The sequence below is a fragment of the Schistocerca piceifrons genome, chromosome 2 (genome assembly GCF_021461385.2).
Source record: "Schistocerca piceifrons isolate TAMUIC-IGC-003096 chromosome 2, iqSchPice1.1, whole genome shotgun sequence".
NCBI classification, from domain to species: Eukaryota; Metazoa; Arthropoda; class Insecta; order Orthoptera; family Acrididae; genus Schistocerca; species Schistocerca piceifrons.
Genome location: NC_060139.1, coordinates 11,336,050 through 11,355,560, shown reverse-complemented (window position 1 = coordinate 11,355,560; position 19,511 = coordinate 11,336,050). Strand labels below are relative to the sequence as shown.

Below are 19,511 nucleotides of genomic sequence, written 5' to 3'. Positions count from 1 at the left end.
GCCTGGAGTGATTTAGGGAAATCACGGAACACCTAAATCAGGATGGCCGGACGCGGGATTGAACCGTCGTCCTCCCGAATGCGAGTCCAGTGTCTAACCACTGCGCCACCTCGCTCGGTCAGCATTAATGGATTAAAGTTAAGTGTTCCACCAGCTACATCCTTTTTTTCTAATCTGACTTCCTTGTCCTGTTCCAGATCTCACGCCAGCCTGCGTGAGCTAAAATGCGTGCCTTTCGGCTTCCTCTTACATTAGTGGGATGGCCCTCTTGCCAATCCACAACACAAATAAATATGGCTCACATTGCAAACCACTTCAGATCAGAAGTTAAACACTCTGGATTCATTCTGAAGTAATCTAATTTGTTTCACGAATGTTACAAATCTATTCGACATAATTTGACCCTGAGTATTTGTTTCACAACAATTCAAACTTTCATTTGAGCTCCATTGAATAACTATTTCACTTACCTAAATAGATTGTTGGGAGATAAAGAAAATTTCGTTAGTAATTGATATGATACGCTGAACACCAACTAAGCGTACTGGTTATTATCAAAGATACTGTATTTGCAACTCCTTTCCCTGGAAACTGAACATAGTTTCCTATTCTCGGGGGGGAGGGGGAGGGGGGGAGGGGGGGGGAATGTGTACTTGAGAAGACATGTTAGAAGTATATGCATCCTATATAAGTTTGCAGAATAGTTCATAACAGTGACAAATAAAATTTTGTCACAGCCTCCCAGAATCACAACAGAATTAAAACAAGAGTACTGCTTATCTCACACATTGTTTAAAATATACAGCCAGAAAGCCTTAGACCTGTGGAGTAGGAAACGTGCAGGAATGGGCATTCAGATAACAAAGGCTTAATGTCTGTACATCTTGTTTTTCGCAGATGATCAGGTACTTGTGGCCAGTGAAGATCATATCTGTTTTATGATAAGAAGATTATTAGGAGAATATTATAAGTGGGGACTGAAAGTAAATTTTCAAAAGAAGGAATATGCACTGGGTAAAATGTAGGAAATATAAAAGTAGGTGGTCAACACATCAAGGCAATTAAAACATTGTAATATTTGTGTAGCATCCTATCGGAAGACGGAACAAATACACTCCTGGAAATTGAAATAAGAACACCGTGAATTCATTGTCCCAGGAAGGGGAAACTTTATTGACACATTCCTGGGGTCAGATACATCACATGATCACACTGACAGAACCACAGGCACATGGACACAGGCAACAGAGCATGCACAATGTCGGCACTAGTACAGTGTATATCCACCTTTCGCAGCAATGCAGGCTCCTATTCTCCCATGGAGACGATCGTAGAGATGCTGGATGTAGTCCTGTGGAACGGCTTGCCATGCCATTTCCACCTGGCGCCTCAGTTGGACCAGCGTTCGTGCTGGACGTGCAGACCGCGTGAGACGACGCTTCATCCAGTCCCAAACATGCTCAATGGGGGACAGATCCGGAGATCTTGCTGGCCAGGGTAGTTGACTTACACCTTCTAGAGCACGTTGGGTGGCACGGGATACATGCGGACGTGCATTGTCCTGTTGGAACAGCAAGTTCCCTTGCCGGTCTAGGAATGGTAGAACGATGGGTTCGATGACGGTTTGGATGTACCGTGCACTATTCAGTGTCCCCTCGACGATCACCAGTGGTGTACGGCCAGTGTACAAGATCGCTCCCCACACCATGATGCCGGGTGTTGGCCCTGTGTGCCTCGGTCGTATGCAGTCCTGATTGTGGCGCTCACCTGCACGGCGCCAAACACGCATACGACCATCATTGGCACCAAAGCAGAAGCGACTCTCATCGCTGAAGACGACACGTATTCATTCGTCCCTCCATTCACGCCTGTCGCGACACCACTGGAGGCGGGCTGCACGATGTTGGGGCGTGAGCGGAAGACGGCCTAACGGTGTGCGGGACCGTAGCCCAGCTTCATGGAGACGGTTGCGAATGGTCCTCGCCGATACCCCAGGAGCAACAGTGTCCTAATTTGCTGGGAAGTGGCGGTGCGGTCCCCTACGGCACTGCGTAGGATCCTACGGTCTTGGCGTGCATCCGTGCGTCGCTGCGGTCCGGTCCCAGGTCGACGGGCACGTGCACCTTCCGCCGACCACTGGTGACAACATCGATGTACTGTGGAGACCTCACGCCCCACGTGTTGAGCAATTCGGCGGTACGTCCACCCGGCCTCCCGCATGCCCACTATACGCCCTCGCTCAAAGTCCGTCAACTGCACATACGGTTCACGTCCACGCTGTCGCGGCATGCTACCAGTGTTAAAGACTGCGATGGAGCTCCGTATGCCACGGCAAACTGGCTGACACTGACGGCGGCGGCGCACAAATGCTGCGCAGCTAGCGCCATTCGACGGCCAACACCGCGGTTCCTGGTGTGTCCGCTGTGCCGTGCGTGTGATCATTGCTTGTACAGCCCTCTCGCAGTGTCCGGAGCAAGTATGGTGGGTCTGACACACCGGTGTCAGTGTGTTCTTTTTTCCATTTCCAGGAGTGTAGTTGGGAAATACAACAACGAATAGCCCACGGGAAAGCAGCAAATGAGAAGCCAAACCCGCTGTTATGGTCTTGTAAGACGATTTGTAAAGTAAATCAGACGCTCTATAGAGATACTGTAGAGCCTGTAATGACCTATGGATGCGACTGCCGGGAGCTTACTGGAAAAAAAAAAAAATGAAGAGCAAACAGAGTTGTAGAAATGGATTAGTTCAGTAGATCGCGTAGAATATCTCGGCTAGACCACGTAAGAAATACAATTACTAGGTAGAATAGCTTGCCTGTTATGGACATACATTGTGAATGACAGATGGCGAAAGAAGATCTTGATGTACCACCGTCACGGACGAAGGAGAAGAGGAAGATCGAAGGTTGCCTGCTAGATGACATAAAGGAGGCCATGAGAAAAAGAGAAATACAAGAAGTAGAGGAGAAAGAATGGGATCACAGAAACCGATAACAACAGATATGTGGGATGTGGCGAAAGCTGCAGGAATTCCACAAAAGAGAGAGAGAGAGATTTTTGGTTGAATACGATGCGTAATTCTGATTATTATCTTCCAGGTATCGTGCCTTATCAAATGTGTTAATAAAATCGCGTTCTGTCCTATTTAATATAGGTAGTAAACATTTTGAAAAGCCTAGAACTTATTTATCTGGGAATGAAGCTCATTAATATGTTATGCGGTTGGGTTTGTGAATAGCTAATAAAAATATAAACAGATGCATAAAGGCTGTTTCAACAGCACTTAACAAACAAATGGAAGTTTCTCGTTGAACTAAACTAAGTATTAAAATGTAACTAACCTTCCCAAAAATTTTCCTTGCCTTAATCGCTCGGTTTTTCCAGGCAAGCTTACCGATGGTCCTGTGCCCATGGAGATAGAAGACCTGATGAACAGATACAGCAGTGACGTCATAGCTTCCACTGCCTTCGGACACGACTGCAACTCATTTGCAGACCGCAACAACGAATTCTACCGCCGAGGGAAGGACATCACAGACTTCTCCGGGATAAGAGCTCTTGTTATCATCGGACACGTGCTGTTTCCGTCGCTCATGAAGGTAATTGTCCCGAACTGTTTTATATCAGCTTGTAATGATTATGATCGTGAAATTGTGTTGCGCAGAGGATAAGTAACTGTTCCTACACCTTGCGTCTGAACGTCGAATTTGCTCATTGTTATTAACAGATAACCGCAATGGATTATCACTGCACTCTAATTCACATTCATACGTCAAAGTGAGTTGTTGTATTGTATAACGCATAGCTGCCGTCACTAGGTATTCTTCCTTGGTGACTATGAATTTTCTATAGCGTCTCTGAGTAAAAAGAGTACTGTAGCAATCAACTTTAGTAAGGTCTACAGTATTTTGGTTTCTATAAATGAAGGAAAAGATACAAAATTGACGATGTCTCAGACAGTTGCACGTGTCTTATCCATGATATGGATCCACAATTGACGATTGTCGTTCTTCTCATGTCTGACTGTCCTCAGTACTTTCGTCTTTCTCTGGTTTGCTGTCAACCCATATTCTGTGTTCTGTATGTTGTTCTTTCAACAGATGCTGTAATGTTTCCTCACTTTCACACAATGTAGCAATGTCATTAGCGAATCATAACACAGATATCCTTTAACCCATTATTGGCCATTGTCCTTTTTTGGGACGCGTATATTTTACTTATTTCTATGTAAGCAATGGAGCTTTTAGCCTTTATTGTTGCACCTGTAAGTTCAACTAACTTCTATAATGCCTGTAAATGTAAAATAAATAACTTTTTTCTACGTACTTCACGTCAGGAAAATTATAAACTTGTCGATTTTTTGTTCTCGCACTTGGCAGCACAGTATGGACGACAATGAGCTGTGATTTAGTTGTCTGGGCGTGTTTGTTATGAACATTTGGATGTCCATGTAAGATTAAGTGTATTTCAGATTTTTTCAAGTAAGTGCAATATCGATATATTTTATGCGTCCCAATAATGGGACAATGCCATGTTACACTATCATTTATTGTTGATGTCCCCTATTCTTGTATACACGTATTATACAGAGACGAATTGCTTTTTACGTTCTTTATATCTGCTTTCTTTCATGTTCTATTCGAATTTTAAGATTCCAACAGGATAAAAACATGCCGCGTGGACTTACACTTGAAGAAATTCTAGCAGAACTAGCGAACCATCAAGAGAGTGACGATGAAGATGATGACGTAGAATTGGCGATTATTCCACCCAATGCAGATGTAATAACAGATGAAGAAGACATTGACAAAAATTTATTGAACAATGAGTCCGTTGTGCAAGATGTAGCCGGTACTTTAGAGAGAAGCTCTCACTTTTGGATGTCCGACAGAGAATAGTGATGTTTTATCTATCAAAGAAAACAGGATCAGTACCATAACGCAGAGAACCACAAGGAAGCAAATTGATGGGAGGACGGGTGAGCACAGATGTACGACTAGATCCAGGAAATCATTTCATTGTGTCAAGTAAAACACAGAAGAGAGTAAAACACAGAAGCGATGTGCTTACTGCAAGAAAAAACAACAAAAATTTGTGATAGGTGCAATGTTGGTGTACACGACAAGTATTTTGCTTCATTTCATACTGAATAGACATTCAATAATATTAAAACATTCTTTATTTATTGTTTGTGTTGTTTCTTACAATATTATGCATTGTGAATTTGGATAGCGCATTTGGCCAATGTCCCAAAAATGGGACGATCTGTAGTTTTTGTTCTAATAAACTGAAAATTTTCAAAACAACTTTTTATTCAATTAATCACTCAATGTAACGTATTTACGTATAAAAGTTTGCAAAAAATGATCCGATAGAGTTTTGGCCAGTAATGGGTTAATATCGAACTTCAATACTACATCTGAACTTTTCTTTTATTCCGTTCACTGTTTATTCGTTGTGCAGGTTGAACAGTGGAAGAAACGGCTGCATGGAGAATAAGGTTGTGAATTTGGATAGCGCATTTGGCCAATGTCCCAAAAATGGGACGATCTGTAGTTTTTGTTCTAATAAACTGAAAATTTTCAAAAAAACTTTTTATTCAATTAATCACTCAATGTAACGTATTTACGTATAAAAGTTTGCAAAAAATGATCCGATAGAGTTTTGGCCAGTAATGGGTTAATATCGAACTTCAATACTACATCTGAACTTTTCTTTTATTCCGTTCACTGTTTATTCGTTGTGCAGGTTGAACAGTGGAAGAAACGGCTACATCTTTGTTTCCGCTCCTTTTAATCAGAACGTTTCTCCTTTGGTCTCCCATTCTTATTCCCTCTCATTTCTTGTTATACTCTATACTAGCCGTCTTTCCCTGTAGCGTATACCTATTTTCCCGAGGATTTCGAACGTCTTGCACCATTCTATACTGTCGAAAGCTTTGTCTAGGTCAATAAATGCAATGATATCTTCAGTTTTCATATTTCTTGCTTCTGATATGAAGCAAACGACAGAACTTCCTCTGTGCTGTCTGTGTATTTCGTAAGGCTGTCTAATCTTTAGCCAACAGAGCCACAGTTTTTATAGTGTGCCGCAGCTTGGATGCATGAGCTGTCAAGCTCATCGCATCACCTAGATCTCACATTTATCTGCCTTGTTATTCTGATGTTTCAAAGTCCATCGGTGAACAAATGACAGAATGCTTTTCAGCAATGTTCGAATTTACTAGAATCGAATTTTTAGTGATCGTGATTTAGAGGTTCTCCACTTGCAACTTCAGGATCCTTCCGAGCAAACTTTAAGGCTTTGTTATCTTCTACTGACAGGAAAAATACCGATGTAATACTGAGTGGAGATTTCAGTATCAGCTTTGTGATGCAGTCAACACAGAAGAAAGGAGTACGACAACTACTTTCCCCATTTATCTCTGTACATGCTTTAGTAGTCATTTGTGTGCTTTCAGCTGCCTCGCACTCATGTCACAGTTTTAAGCAAAGGCCGACTGACAGCGAGTAATGGAAAGAGAAGGGGAGTGGAAGGGAGGGGAGGGGGAATTGGAAAGAGACAGCTCGGCATGAGAAACTGTTGTCAACGAGTCTATTCTACGGCCGCTGAGAATTCTACGGAGATTTACCGCTTAAAGGTGGCTCATTAATGTTTTTAGTGGAAAATTTATTTTCTAAAACTATTGCGTAGACGAAAAATGACAATGAAATGAAACATACATTTCTTTTAACTGTTGAGGCGAAGAACATGGCGCAGCTGAGTGAAAAGGGTGGTATTTGTTACGACTGACACAGCCTTATGACGAATGTCGTTTTCGGACGAAGTTCGTATTGACATCAGCGTATATTTCGTAATTACTGTATTCACACCTTACACATAGAAACTCTGCATGTCGATAAATACAAGGGTAATTCAATTATTATCTGCAATTTAGTTATGTTTTTATTTCTCTTGGTAGTACTGGCGTTTTACGTTGATGACGCATGCTTTGTTTATTTGTTGTTATATCTTTGCAATTTTCAAGCTGCTAGGTTAGTTTCGTTATCGCTGCCCTCTGTTAATCATGGCTGCTCCGCTGTCTGTTTGCGCCAAAGAAGAGCAACGTTCAGTGATCCGTTTTTTGTGGTCGGAAGGCGTATCAGGGGCCGAAATTCATCGAAGACTTTCGGTACAGCACGGGAACAGTGTTTTGCCACAATGGAGTGTCTACGAATGGATTGAAACATTTCGAAATGGTCGCACAAGTGTTACGCACGATGAAGGAGGGCGGACGACCGTTTACCGCCACAAATGAACAAACCATTGAGCGTTCACGTGAAATGATTCTCTTAGACAGGCGATTAATTAATGACGAAGTGGCACATCATCTGCAAATTAATCACAGTTCTGCCTACGAAATCATCCACAACAGACTTGGGTTTCATAAAGTTTGTGCCAGATGGGTCCCAAAACACCTCACACAGTTGCATAAACAAACGCGCTTGGACTTCTGCAAAAAACATTTGGCTCTTAGACAGGATCATTACTGGTGACGAAACATGGATCCATCATTGCGAGCTGGAGAGTAAACGGCGGAGTATGGAATGGAAACATCCAAATTCGCCGGGCAAGAAAAAGTTCAAGACCCAACCGTTCGCAGGAAAACTGATGCTTACTGTTTTTTGAGGCGCACAAGGTCCAGTACTGGAATATTACGGGGAAAGGGGCACAACAATAAACAGGCTACGTCACAGCGAGCTGCTCACTGCTAGGCTGAAGCCTGGAGTTCAAAGCAAACGCTGAGGATTGCTGTCAAAAGGTGTCGTGCTGTTGCACGACAATGCCCGTCCGCAAACTGCTGCTCACACTGCTGAAACGATCCAGAAACTCAAATTTGAAGTACTGAATCATCCTACGTATAGTCCCGATCTTGCCCTTTCTGACTATCACTTGTTTGGTCCAATCAAACAGGCATTAAGGGGCCGCCGATTTGCTTCGGACGAAGCAGTGAAAGAAGCGATGCATTCCTGGCTCGCAGTTCAACCGAGAACCTTCTTTTGTGATGGCATCAGGAAGCTTGTACAACGATGGACCAAGTGCGTTGCAACGCGAGGAGACTACGTCGAAATATTATGTTCTTGTACGCTTCCTATTTGATTACAAGAAAATTTTATAACGACTCTGCGGATAATAATTGACTTACCCTCGTATTTTGCTTTCGACTGAAGCATCTCTCTCCAATACCACTTTCTGAGCAATGTTAATTCGGAGATAAGCTTTTAAACTGAAGTCTGTCAGAGAGTTTCTGTGGGTGTGCTTCAGTCTCTTGACTGCGGAAAAACATTGCTTGCAAAAATATTTTTTTGCGAACGACAATATTGTCCGATACAAAGTAGTTGCATTCGGGAACTATACACGAGCGCAGTCGTTGTTCTCAATCATTGTAGCTGCGCTGGAAGGCTTCGACTGGTATGACCTTCAACATGTTGGTCACATTCTTTTGAATGTTCTTCAGAATCACAGAACGATAGCATTTTAAGATGTTTTTTGATTCAGGGAGAACAAACAAATTCCCAACGACACACATCAGGTGAATTGGGGGGGGGGGGGGGGGCTTTGAGCAACAGGTGTGCCTTTTAAGGTCAAACATTCTGTGTTGGGAGTGGCCGTGTGAAATGCGGCATTATCATGATGCAGTATCCACTTATCTGCAATGTCCGGTCTCACTTGATCACCGTTTTCTACAGTCTTTCAAGAACATGTTTGTAAAACATTTAGTTGACAGTTTGTCCTGGAGGAACCAATTATTTATGCACGGTAACCCTACTGTCCAAAAAACAAATAAGCATTGTTTTGATCTTTGATTTGTTCATTCGAGTTGATTTTAGTTGAGGAGACTTCTTAGTGTGCTACTACTCACTTTACTGCTTTGTCTCAGGATTGTATTCAAAAAGCCAGGATTCATCACCCATCTGTGATGTTTGTTGTTTGTTGTTGTGGTCTTCAGCCCTGAGACTGGTTTGATGCAGCTCTCCATGCTACTCTATCTTGTGCAAGCTTCTTCATCTCCCAGTACTTACTGCAGCCTACATCCTTCTGAATCTGCTTAGTGTATTCCTCTCTTGGTCTCCCTCTACGATTTTTACCCTCCACGCTGCCCTCCAATGCTAAATTTGTGATCCCTTGATGCCTCAGAACATGTCCTACCAACCGGTCCCTTCTTCTTGTCAAATTGTGCCACAAACTCCTCTTCTCTCCTGTTCTGTTCAATACCTCCTCATTAGTTATGTGATCTACCCATCTAATCTTCAGCATCCTTCTGTAGCACCACATTTCGAAAGCCTCTATTCTCTTCTTGTCCAAACTATTTATCGTCCATGTTTCACTTCCATACATGGCTACACTCCATACAAATACTTTCAGAAACGACTTCCTGACACTTAAACCTATACTCGATGTTAACAAATTTCTCTTCTTCAGAAACGATTTCCTTGCCATTGCCAGTCTACATTTTATATCCTCTCTACTTCAACCATCATCAGTTATTTTGCTCCCCAAATAGCAAAACTCCTTTACTACTTTAAGTGTTTCATTTCCTAATCTAATTCCCTCAGCATCACCCGACTTAATTCGACTACATTCCATTATCCTCGTTTTGCTTTTGTTGATGTTCATCTTATATCCTCCTTTCAAGACACTGTCCATTCCGTTCAACTGCTCTTCCAAGCCCTTTACTGTCTCTGACAGCCCTCTCAAAAAGATGAACGCACTCATTTCTTCGATTGTCCTGCTCAGTTGTGAGATTTTTCGGCACCATTTCAGCACAGACCTAATGCATTTGCAAAGCTATGGTCAAGACTTGATGTACGTTAACAGGCCACCCATCATTCTCATTATTAAACTTCAGTCAGACCTCACGTTTCGTTGGTTTTTCAAGATGTCCCTGAGTGAGGTTCATTTTCAACATGTTGTCGGCTTTCGAAAAATGATTTGCGCCAGCAAAGAGCTTGTGTTCTTGATAAGCATGTTCCCCGTAGGCCTGTTTCAACTTTCCGATGTTCATATTTGCGTATACACAAATTCCACTGTTCCATTTTCGTAGCATACAACAAAAACTCAGCTTCATTGATGGCGCTCTCCAAAATGACATGATGGCTCTATGGAGCTGAAATTCGGAGTGAGCTTGTGGAAGTGGTGAACATGCCTGTCTCCTCAAGTAGAACAATGTAGCGTTGCAGATCGCTCGCAGAGTTGTCAGTTTCACTACTTTTCTCACACACCTCTTACGCACGTCCAAACATCTATGTTATCGTAGATGCAAACTTGTGAAGTCGTGGAAGTTTATGTTAAAGAAATTTTTTATACGAGTCTACAATACTTATTTCATTATGAAACTTGCGACGCAACTGCCCGTTACACTGCGGGTCTCTAAGTTCTAACTGTAGCTAGGCATCCTCCACTGTCGTGTTATAAACAGATACGGGTGTCCCTGACCTTCGCTTTGATGTTCCTAATCCGGCCATACTAGTACTTTTCGTCGATTTGACAAAGATTGAAGAAATGTATAATGAGGTAACAGGAATTATTCAGATAGTTAAGGGAGACGAAAATTTAATAGTCATGGCGAAGAGGAATTCGATGCTAGGGAAAGGAACAGGAGGAAAAGTAGTAGCTGAATGTGGATTGGCGGAAAGGAGTAAAAGGGGAACCCTCATGGTAGAATTTTACACATAGCATAATTCAATCATAGCTGACACTTGGTTTAAGAATCATGAAAGAATGTTGTATACGTGGAAGAGATCTCGAGACACCGGGAGGTTTGAGATTGGTTGTATAAAGGTTAGACACCGATTTCGGATCCAGGTTTTAAATTGTAAGATATTTCCAAGGTCAGATGTGGGCTCTGACCGCAATTTACTGGTTATGCACGGTAGATTAAAACTGAAGAAACTGCAAAAAGAATGGAATTTAAGGAGATGGGACCTGGATGAACTAAAAGTACCAGAGGTTGTATAGAGTTTCAGGGGTAGCCATAGGGAACGATTGAGAAGAACCGGGGGAAGGAATACAGAAGAAGAAGAATGGGTAGTTTTGAGAGATGACATAGTGAAGTCTGCACAGGACCAAGTAGGTAAAAAGGCGAGAGCTACTAGAAATCCTTGGATACCACAAGAGATATTGAATGTAATTGATGAAAGGATACAATATAAAAATGCACTAAATGAAGTAGGCGAAAGGGAATACAAGCGTCTAAAAAATGAGATCAACAGGAAGTGGAAAATGGCTAAGCAGGAATGGCTAGAGGACAAATGTCAGAATGCACAAGAACATATCACTAGCGGTAACATAGATGCCGCCTACAGAAAAATTAGAGACCTTTGGAGAAAGAGAACCACCTGTATGAATATCAAGAGCTCAGATGGAATACCAGTCCTAAGCAGAGAAGGTTGGTTGGTTGGTTGGTTGGTTAGTTTGGGGAAGGAGACCAGACAGCGAGGTCATCGGTCTCATCGGATTAGGGAAGGACGGGGAAGGAAGTCGGCCGTGCCCTTTGAAAGGAACCATCCCGGCATTTGCCTGGAGCGATTTAGGGAAATCACGGAAAACCTAAATCAGGATGGCCGGACGCGGGATTGAACCGTCGTCCTCCCGAATGCGAGTCCAGTGTCTAGTCACTGCGCCACCAGCAGAGAAGGGAAAGCAGAAAAATGGAAGGAGTATATAGAGGGTCTATACAAGGGAGATGAACTTGAGTGCAATATTATGGAAATAGAAAAGGACGTAGATGAAAATGGTGTGGGAGATATGATACTGCGTGAAGAATTTGACAGAGCACTCAAAGAATTAAGTCGAAACAAGGCCACAGGAGTAGACAACATTCCATTAGAAGAGCCAGCCATGACCAAATTCTTCCTCTTGTTTGCAAGATGTATGAAAAATAAGAGAGAGCCTCAGACTTAAAGAACAATATAATAATTCCAGTATCAAAGAAAGAAGGTGCCGACAGGTGTGAAAATTACCGAACTATCTGTTTAATAAATCACGGCTGCAAAATAATAACACGAATTCTATACAGAAGAATGGAAAAACTGGTAGAATCCAAACTCATGGAAGATCAGTTTGGATTCTGGAGAAATGTAGGAGCACACAAGGCCATACAGACCCCACAACTTCCACAGAGGATAGATAACGGAAAGGCAAACCTACGTTTATAGGATTTGTAGACTTAGAGAAAGCTTTTTACAATGTTGAATGGAATACTCTCTTTCAAATTCTAAAGGTGGCAGAGGTAAAATACAGGGAGAGAAAGGCTATTTACAATTTGTACAGAAACCAGATGGCAGTTACTAGAGTCGAGGGGCACGAAAGGGAAGCAGTGTTTGAGAAGGGAGTGAGACATGGTTGTAGCCTACCCCCAATGTTATTCAATCTGTATATTGACCAAATAGTAAAGGAAACAAAAGAGACTTTTGGAACAGAAATTAAAGTTCAGGGAGAAGAAATAAAAACTTTGAGATTTGCTGATGCCATTGTAAATCTGTCAGAGACTACAAAGGACTTGGAAGAGCAGCAGAACGGAATGGACAGTGCTTTGAAAGGAGGACATAAGACGAACATCAACAAAATCAAAACGAGTATAATGGAATGAAGTCGAATTAAATCAGGTGATGCTGAGGGAACTAGGTTAGTAAACGAGACACTTAAAATAGTAGATGCGTTTTGCTCTTTGGGCAGCAAAATAACATATGATGTTCGATATAGAGAGGATATAAAATGAAGACTGGCAATGGCAAGAAAATCGTTTCTGAAGAAGAGTAATTTGTTAACATCGAGTATAGATTTAAGTGTTAGGAAACCTTTTATGAAGGTATTTATATGGAGTGTAGCCATATATGGAAATGAAACACGGACAGTAAAGCGTTTAGAAAAGAAGAGAATAGAAGCTTTTGAAATTTGGTGCTACAGAAGAATGCTGAATAATTGATGGGTAGATCACGTAAGTAATGAGGAGGTACTAAACAGAGCTGGGAAGGAGAGGAATTTGTGGCACAATCTGTCTAGAAGAGGGGACTGATTGGTATACATATTCTGAGACATCAAGGATTCACCAATGTAGTATTGGAGGGAAGGATGAGGAGTAAACATCTTAGAGGGAGATCAAGAGATGAATACAGTAAGCAGGTACAGAGAGATATGGGTTCCAGTATTCACCCACAGATGAAGAGACTTGCACAGGATAGAGTAGGATGGAGAACTGCTTCAAAATAGATTAGCATCGAGAGCTGCATCAAACCAGTCTTTTTACTGAAGACCTCATCAACAACAACAACTCTCCACTTTAAGCACTGTGCCATTAAGTATATACGCTGGCGTTTGAAATTACGCCAGACTTAAGATATTTTCACTTCTCGGAAGACAGCGCACAATTTGCACTTCCCCTGTGCTGCATGGGGACTCCTGAGGCCCAAATTTAACCGCGAGCGCTCACTACTCAGGCGGCGAGAGAGCGTGGGCACTCGTGTGCTCTCATGGCTGCCTCCTCAACAGGCCTTCACTAGATGTGGATGTGGAAGAATTGCGTTAAAAACTGCTGTCACCTTCGCTGGTCGCTGAGCTTAGTCGTCTACTGTCCATCTGCGCGGAATTTTGATTAACCGGGAAGGTAGTATGATGTTGCCATAACTAATTTTCAGGCTTCAGTTGAATGTACGTTGCTTTGAAACTTCCTGGAAGATTAAAACTGTGTGCCGGACTGGACCTCGAATCTGGGACCACCGTCTACGAGGCCTACCGATTGAACTATCTGAGCACGGTTCAAAGCCCACCGTCACACGTCACTTTCGTCTACTTTTGAGACTTCACGGAAGATATCCTTGGTAACTAACTGTCCTGGAAGAAAGGATATTACTAAGAAGTGACATAGCCACTTTTCAGAAGGTATGCAGGACAACTTCTGTGAACTTTCGAGAGGAGATACTGGCAGAAGTGAGGCTGCGATTGCGGGTCATGAGTAGTGTTTGGATAGCTTATTCGGGACAGCACTTGCCCTTGTAAGGCACAGTTTCAGATTCGTTCCTCAGTTCGGTACACAGTTTTAATCTACCAGCAACTGCCGGTGTTTGGCTCAGTGTCTCGTGAAGTTCTCCCTGGCCTTCCTGTGTGCAGTAACTGCAATATCATCCAAGATGTGCTAGGTCTACTCATTCAAGAGTGCTGCTTTATAATCCAGTATCCTTATTACATGGCGACCGTGACCTGCTGGATTTTCGTAGAGCCAGTCCGAGAACGTGTTCTCTGGAGGGCTCGCACTGCCACAAGCGACTATTTGAAAAGTGGAAATGTCAAACGCTCTAGCTGTCATTTTTTCATGAAGCACCTTTTCGGCGCTTTTTTTGTTCCCGGTACTCTGCTGCATGTCCCTAGACTTGTTCCAAGTGCCACATCATCGGAAAATGTTCCAGACATTCATTATTAGATAAAGCGTAGTCTTCGTGCCTGGAGGTCTAACAAGTGTCATGCGTGAACGTCGTTTTTCCACGAGATTTACTCATGATTGTTGAGCTAGATTAGGTATGAACCCACTGCATGTAACTCCAAACCGTACCATTGTTGACAATACAGATGGATATGATCTCCAAAAGCCCTCTGATCAAAGTGTCACATACTCATCCATCTCAAAAGCATTAAAAATCCCTCTTTTGTGGGGTGTTGCCCACTCGTCGCCAATAGGGTGCCCAAGGGATGCAGCGTTCTGGGAATGCTATACAACAATTCAAACAAATAACATTATTAGTTCTATAAAGCAATTGACAATATTTAACTTTGATTACAGCTAACGTCGCTAGCGAGAGGCGACGCGAAAACAGTAAAGTTCTTGCTATACACAAAGTTCAAGTAAGCACTTGATACGGATCACAACAATCTGATACCGTAGCACAAATGTCTGTGGTGACGGGGCCGATCTGAGGTTTTCTGTTCGCCTTAGTTCCGGCACTTGTGGTTACGCCAGAACACCTTTTACCTCCGGCCTGTTAAATTTGCCGTTTTCAATGTATCTTTTCTCAGGATGTACCAACACCAGAACACACAAGTTCTTCTTTTCCCCTTGCAGTTATACCATCCCCTAAGAAGCTGACAGCCGAGCGGTTCTAGGCGCTTCAGTCCGGAACCGCACTGCTGCTAAGGTCGCAGGCTCGAATCCTGCCTCGGTTTTGGATGTGTGTGATGTCCTTAGGTTGGTTAGGTTTAAGCATTTCTAACGAGGGAACCTCCCCATCGCACCCCCCTCAGATTTGGTCATAAGTTGGCACAGTGGATAGGCCTTGAAAAACTGAACACAGATCAATCGAGAAAACAGGAAGAAATTGTGTGGAACTATGAAAAAAAACAAGCAAAATATACAGACTGAGTAGTATACATGCAGGATAGGCAACATCAAGGATAGTGTGAACTCAGGAGCGCCGTGGTCCCGTGGTTAGCGTGAGCAGCTGCGGAGCTAGAGGTCGTTGGTTCAAGTCTTCCCTCGAGTGAAAAGTTTACTTTCTTTATCTTCGCAAAGTTATGATCTGTCCGTTCGTTCATTGAAGTCTCTGTTCACTGTAACAAGTTTAGTTTTGCGACCACACCTCAAAACCGTTCTATTAGTAGACTAAAGGACGTGCCTCTCCAATGGGAATCGAAAACATTTGATCGCTAGGTCATAGGTCAACCGATTCCTCCACAGAAAAACATGTCTGATATATTCTATACGACACTTGTGACGGCATGTGCGTCACATGACAGGAATATGTTGTCGACCCACCTAACTTGTACACTTGGCGAATGGGTAAAAAGATTCTTCTACCTTGCCCGATATAGGTTTTCTTGTGGATGTGATGATCGCTCCAAAAAAAGCGATGAAAACATATGAGTTTGTCACAAAAACTGAAAATAAAAAATAAACTTTTCACTGGAGGAAGACTTGAACACAGGACCTCTCGTTCCGCAGCTACTCACGCTAACCACGGGACCACGGCGCTCCTGAGCTCAGGGTATGCTATGATGTTACCCATCTTACACATGGACTACTCATTTGTATATTTAGCTTATTTTTTTCATAGTTCAACACAACTTCTTCCTGTTTTCTCGATTGATCTGTGCTCAGTTTTTCAAGGCCTATCCACTATGCCAACTTATGACCAAATCTGAGGGGGGTGCGATGGGGAGGTTCCCTTGTAAGTCTAGGGGACTGATGACCCCAGATGTTGAGTCCCATAAATAATATTTTGTGGTTCTCTTTTCTCCAAAGGTCTCTTAATTTTCCTGTAGGCAGTATCTATGTTACCCCTAGTGAGATAAGCCTCTACATTTGTCCTCTAGCCATGCCTGCTTAACCGTTTTGCACTTCCTGTCGATCTCATTTTTGAGACGTTTGTATTACTTTTCGCCTGCTAAAAATGCAGTAAACGAAACACGCAAAAAGGAATACAAACGTCTCAAAAATGAGATCGACAGGAAGTGCAAAATTGCTAAGCAGGGATGGCTAGAGGACAAATGTAAGGATGTAAAGGCTTATCTCACTAGGGGTAAGATAGATACTGCCTACAAGAAAATCAAAGTGACATTTGGAGAAAAGAGAACCACTTGTATCAATATCAAGAGCTCAGATGGAAACCCAGTTCTAAGCAAAGAAGGGAAAGCAGAAGGGTGGAAGTTGTTGTGTCTAGACAAGACAGCCTAGACACAATGAGAGGAAGCCGAAAGGCACGCGCTAAGTGAAAGCAGGATGGCGTGAGGTCTGAAACAGGATACGTAATGAATGCTATAAAGAAAAGTACGTAGCTTCTGGAATACTTAACTTTAATCCATCCTTTTGGTACATCTGGAGATTGTGGCGATACAAGTGAGAGTCTTTAGATACAAGCAATGTTATTAATGTCGCCTTGCTAGGTCGTAGCCATTGACTTAGCTGAAGGCTATTCTAACTATCGGCTCGGCAAAGGAGCGAAGCTTCGTCAGTATAGTCGCTAGCTACGTCGTCCGTACAACTGGGGCGAGTGCTAGTCCGTCTCTCGAGACCTGCCTTGTGGTGGCGCTCGGTCTGCGATCACACAGTGGCGACACGCGGGTCCGACATGTACTAATGGACCGCGGCCGATTTAAAGCTACCACCTAGCAAGTGTGGTGTCTGGCGGTGACACCACAGAAGGAGTATATAGAGGGTCTATACAAGGGCGATGTACTTGAGGACAATATTATGGAAATGGAAGAGGATGTAGATTAAATGGGAGATATGATACTGCCTGAAAAGTTTGACAGAGCACTGAAAGACCTAAGTCGAGACAACATTCCATTAGAACTACAGTCAGCCTTGGGAGAGCCTGTCCTGACAAAACTCTACCATCTGGTGAGCAAAATGTATGAGTGGCAAAATACCTTCAGACTTAAAGAAGAATGCGGATTGCTTACAGACGTATGGAAAAACTGGTAGAAGCCGACATTGGGGAAGATGAGTTTGGATTCCGTAGAAATATTGGAACACGTGAGGCAATGCTGACCCAACGACTTATCTTAGAAGCTAGGTTAAGAATAGGAAAACCTACGTTTCTAGCATTTTTAGACTTAGAGAAAGCTTTTGACAATGTTGACTGGAATACTCTCTTTCAAATTCTGAATGTGGCAGGAGTAAAATACAGTGAGCGAAGAGCATTTTACAATTTTTACTGAAACCAGAAGGCAGTTACAAAAGTCGAGGGACATGAAAGGGAAGCAGTGGTTGGGAAGGGAGTGAGACAGGGTTGTAGCCTCTCCCCAATGTTATTCAATCAGTATATTGAGCAAACGGTAAAGGAAACAAAACAAAAATTCGGAGTAGGTATTAAAATCAATGGAGAAGAAGTAAAAACTTTGAGGTTCGCCGATGACATTGCAATTCTGTCAGAGACAGCAAAGGACTTGGAAAAGCAGTTGAACGGAATGGACAGTGTCTTGAAAGGAGGATATAAAATGAACATCAACAAAAGCAAAACGAGTATAATGGAATGTGGTCGAGTTAAGTCGGGTGATGCTGAGGGAGTTAGATAAGAAAATGAGGCACTTAAGGTAGTAAAGGAGTTTTACTATTTGGGGAGCAAAGTGACTGACGATGGTCGAAGTAGAGAGGATATAAAATGTAGACTGGCAATGGCAATGGAAGCTTTTGTGAAAAAGAGAAATTTGTTAACATCGAGTATATATTTAAATGTCAGGAAGTCGTTTCTGAAAGTATTTGTATGGAGTGTAGCCATGTATGGAAGTGAAACGTGGACGATAAATAGTTTGGACAAGAATAGAATAGAAGCTTTCGAAATGTAGTGCTACAGAAGAATGCTGAAGATTAGATGTGAATATCACATACCTAGTGGGGAGGTATTAAATAGAATTTGGGAGGAGTTTGTGGCACAACTTGACTAGAAGAAGGGCTCGGTTGGTAGAACATGTTGTGAGGCATCAAGGGATCGCCAATTTAGTACTGGAGGGCAGCGTGGAGGGTAAAAATCGCAGAGGGAGACCAAGAGCTGAATACACTAAGCAGATTCAGAAGGATGTAGGCTGCAGTACGTACTGAGAGATGAAACAGCTTGCACAGGATAGAGTAGCTTGGAGAGCTGCGTAAAACATGTGTCAGGACTGAAGACCACAAGAACAACATCTTTTTAAAATTGTGATTTTCAAAGATACGTTAATAATGGCATTTTTTAGTTTCAAATTCTTAAAATAAGAAAAGTCCTGGGGAACTTTATAATGGAGCTATAAAGTGAAAAATATGTGACTTCATGCACATCTAGTAATACAATTGAGTATTTGAATTTCATAGCTATGGGATAAATAGTTTCAGAGAAATTGAGTTAGAAAGACAAAAGTTACGGGAAATTGAGTTTGTATTCCACTTACAGTGTTTTTAAATTTTTACTACATTACTGGTACGTACTCATTATTGTCCCACGTTCTATATTTCTTTTGTTCCCCTGTATTTCTGTTTAGCCTTCTTGTGGAGATGCTCTGCTTCCAAATCAGGCTTCGTGCTGCAATTCCGGTCCATTTCTTTGAAGGTTTGCTGCAGGTTTCCTACTGCTTGAATTCCCACACTTTTCGTTCTGAAGGTGGGTGAGCGTGTTCCTGCTCCTCCATCCCTGCTTTCATCGCAGTCTGTTGTCACTCTGTTATGTCCTCAGCTTCCATTCCATGTCAGGTGGTCTTTCTGGTGGTCCCCTGTTTCAATGTATAAGTGTTCCGCTGTGCTTCTGCCGTCTGAGCGCAACTTCCAGATGTAATGTGGAAGTCGTCTCTGCAGTCTGACCACCGCAGGCAACAGACTCCGCATGCGCTTTGGTGGCAAGCGAGAGGCCGCTCTGACTAGTAAAATAATGGTTGGTCGATCGCCACCGGAGACTGAGTAGGTACGAAGAGAGGAAGAAATATACCGGGTGCCCAAAAAGTCAGTATAAATTTGAAAACTGAATAAATCACCGAATGATGTAGATAGAGAGGTACAAATTGACACACATGCTT

At 42.6% G+C, this 19,511-nt stretch overlaps 1 protein-coding gene across 1 annotated transcript in view; it reads left to right on the top strand.

The window, feature by feature from the left end:
- LOC124778000 (cytochrome P450 9e2-like) overlaps positions 1 to 19,511 on the top strand; it is a 60,501-nt gene that overhangs the window by 25,112 nt on the left and 15,878 nt on the right. Inside the window, exon 4 of the mRNA XM_047253573.1 lies at positions 3,384 to 3,598. Coding sequence (XP_047109529.1) covers positions 3,384 to 3,598 — 215 coding nt within the window. The remainder of the gene's footprint in view (positions 1 to 3,383; positions 3,599 to 19,511) is intronic.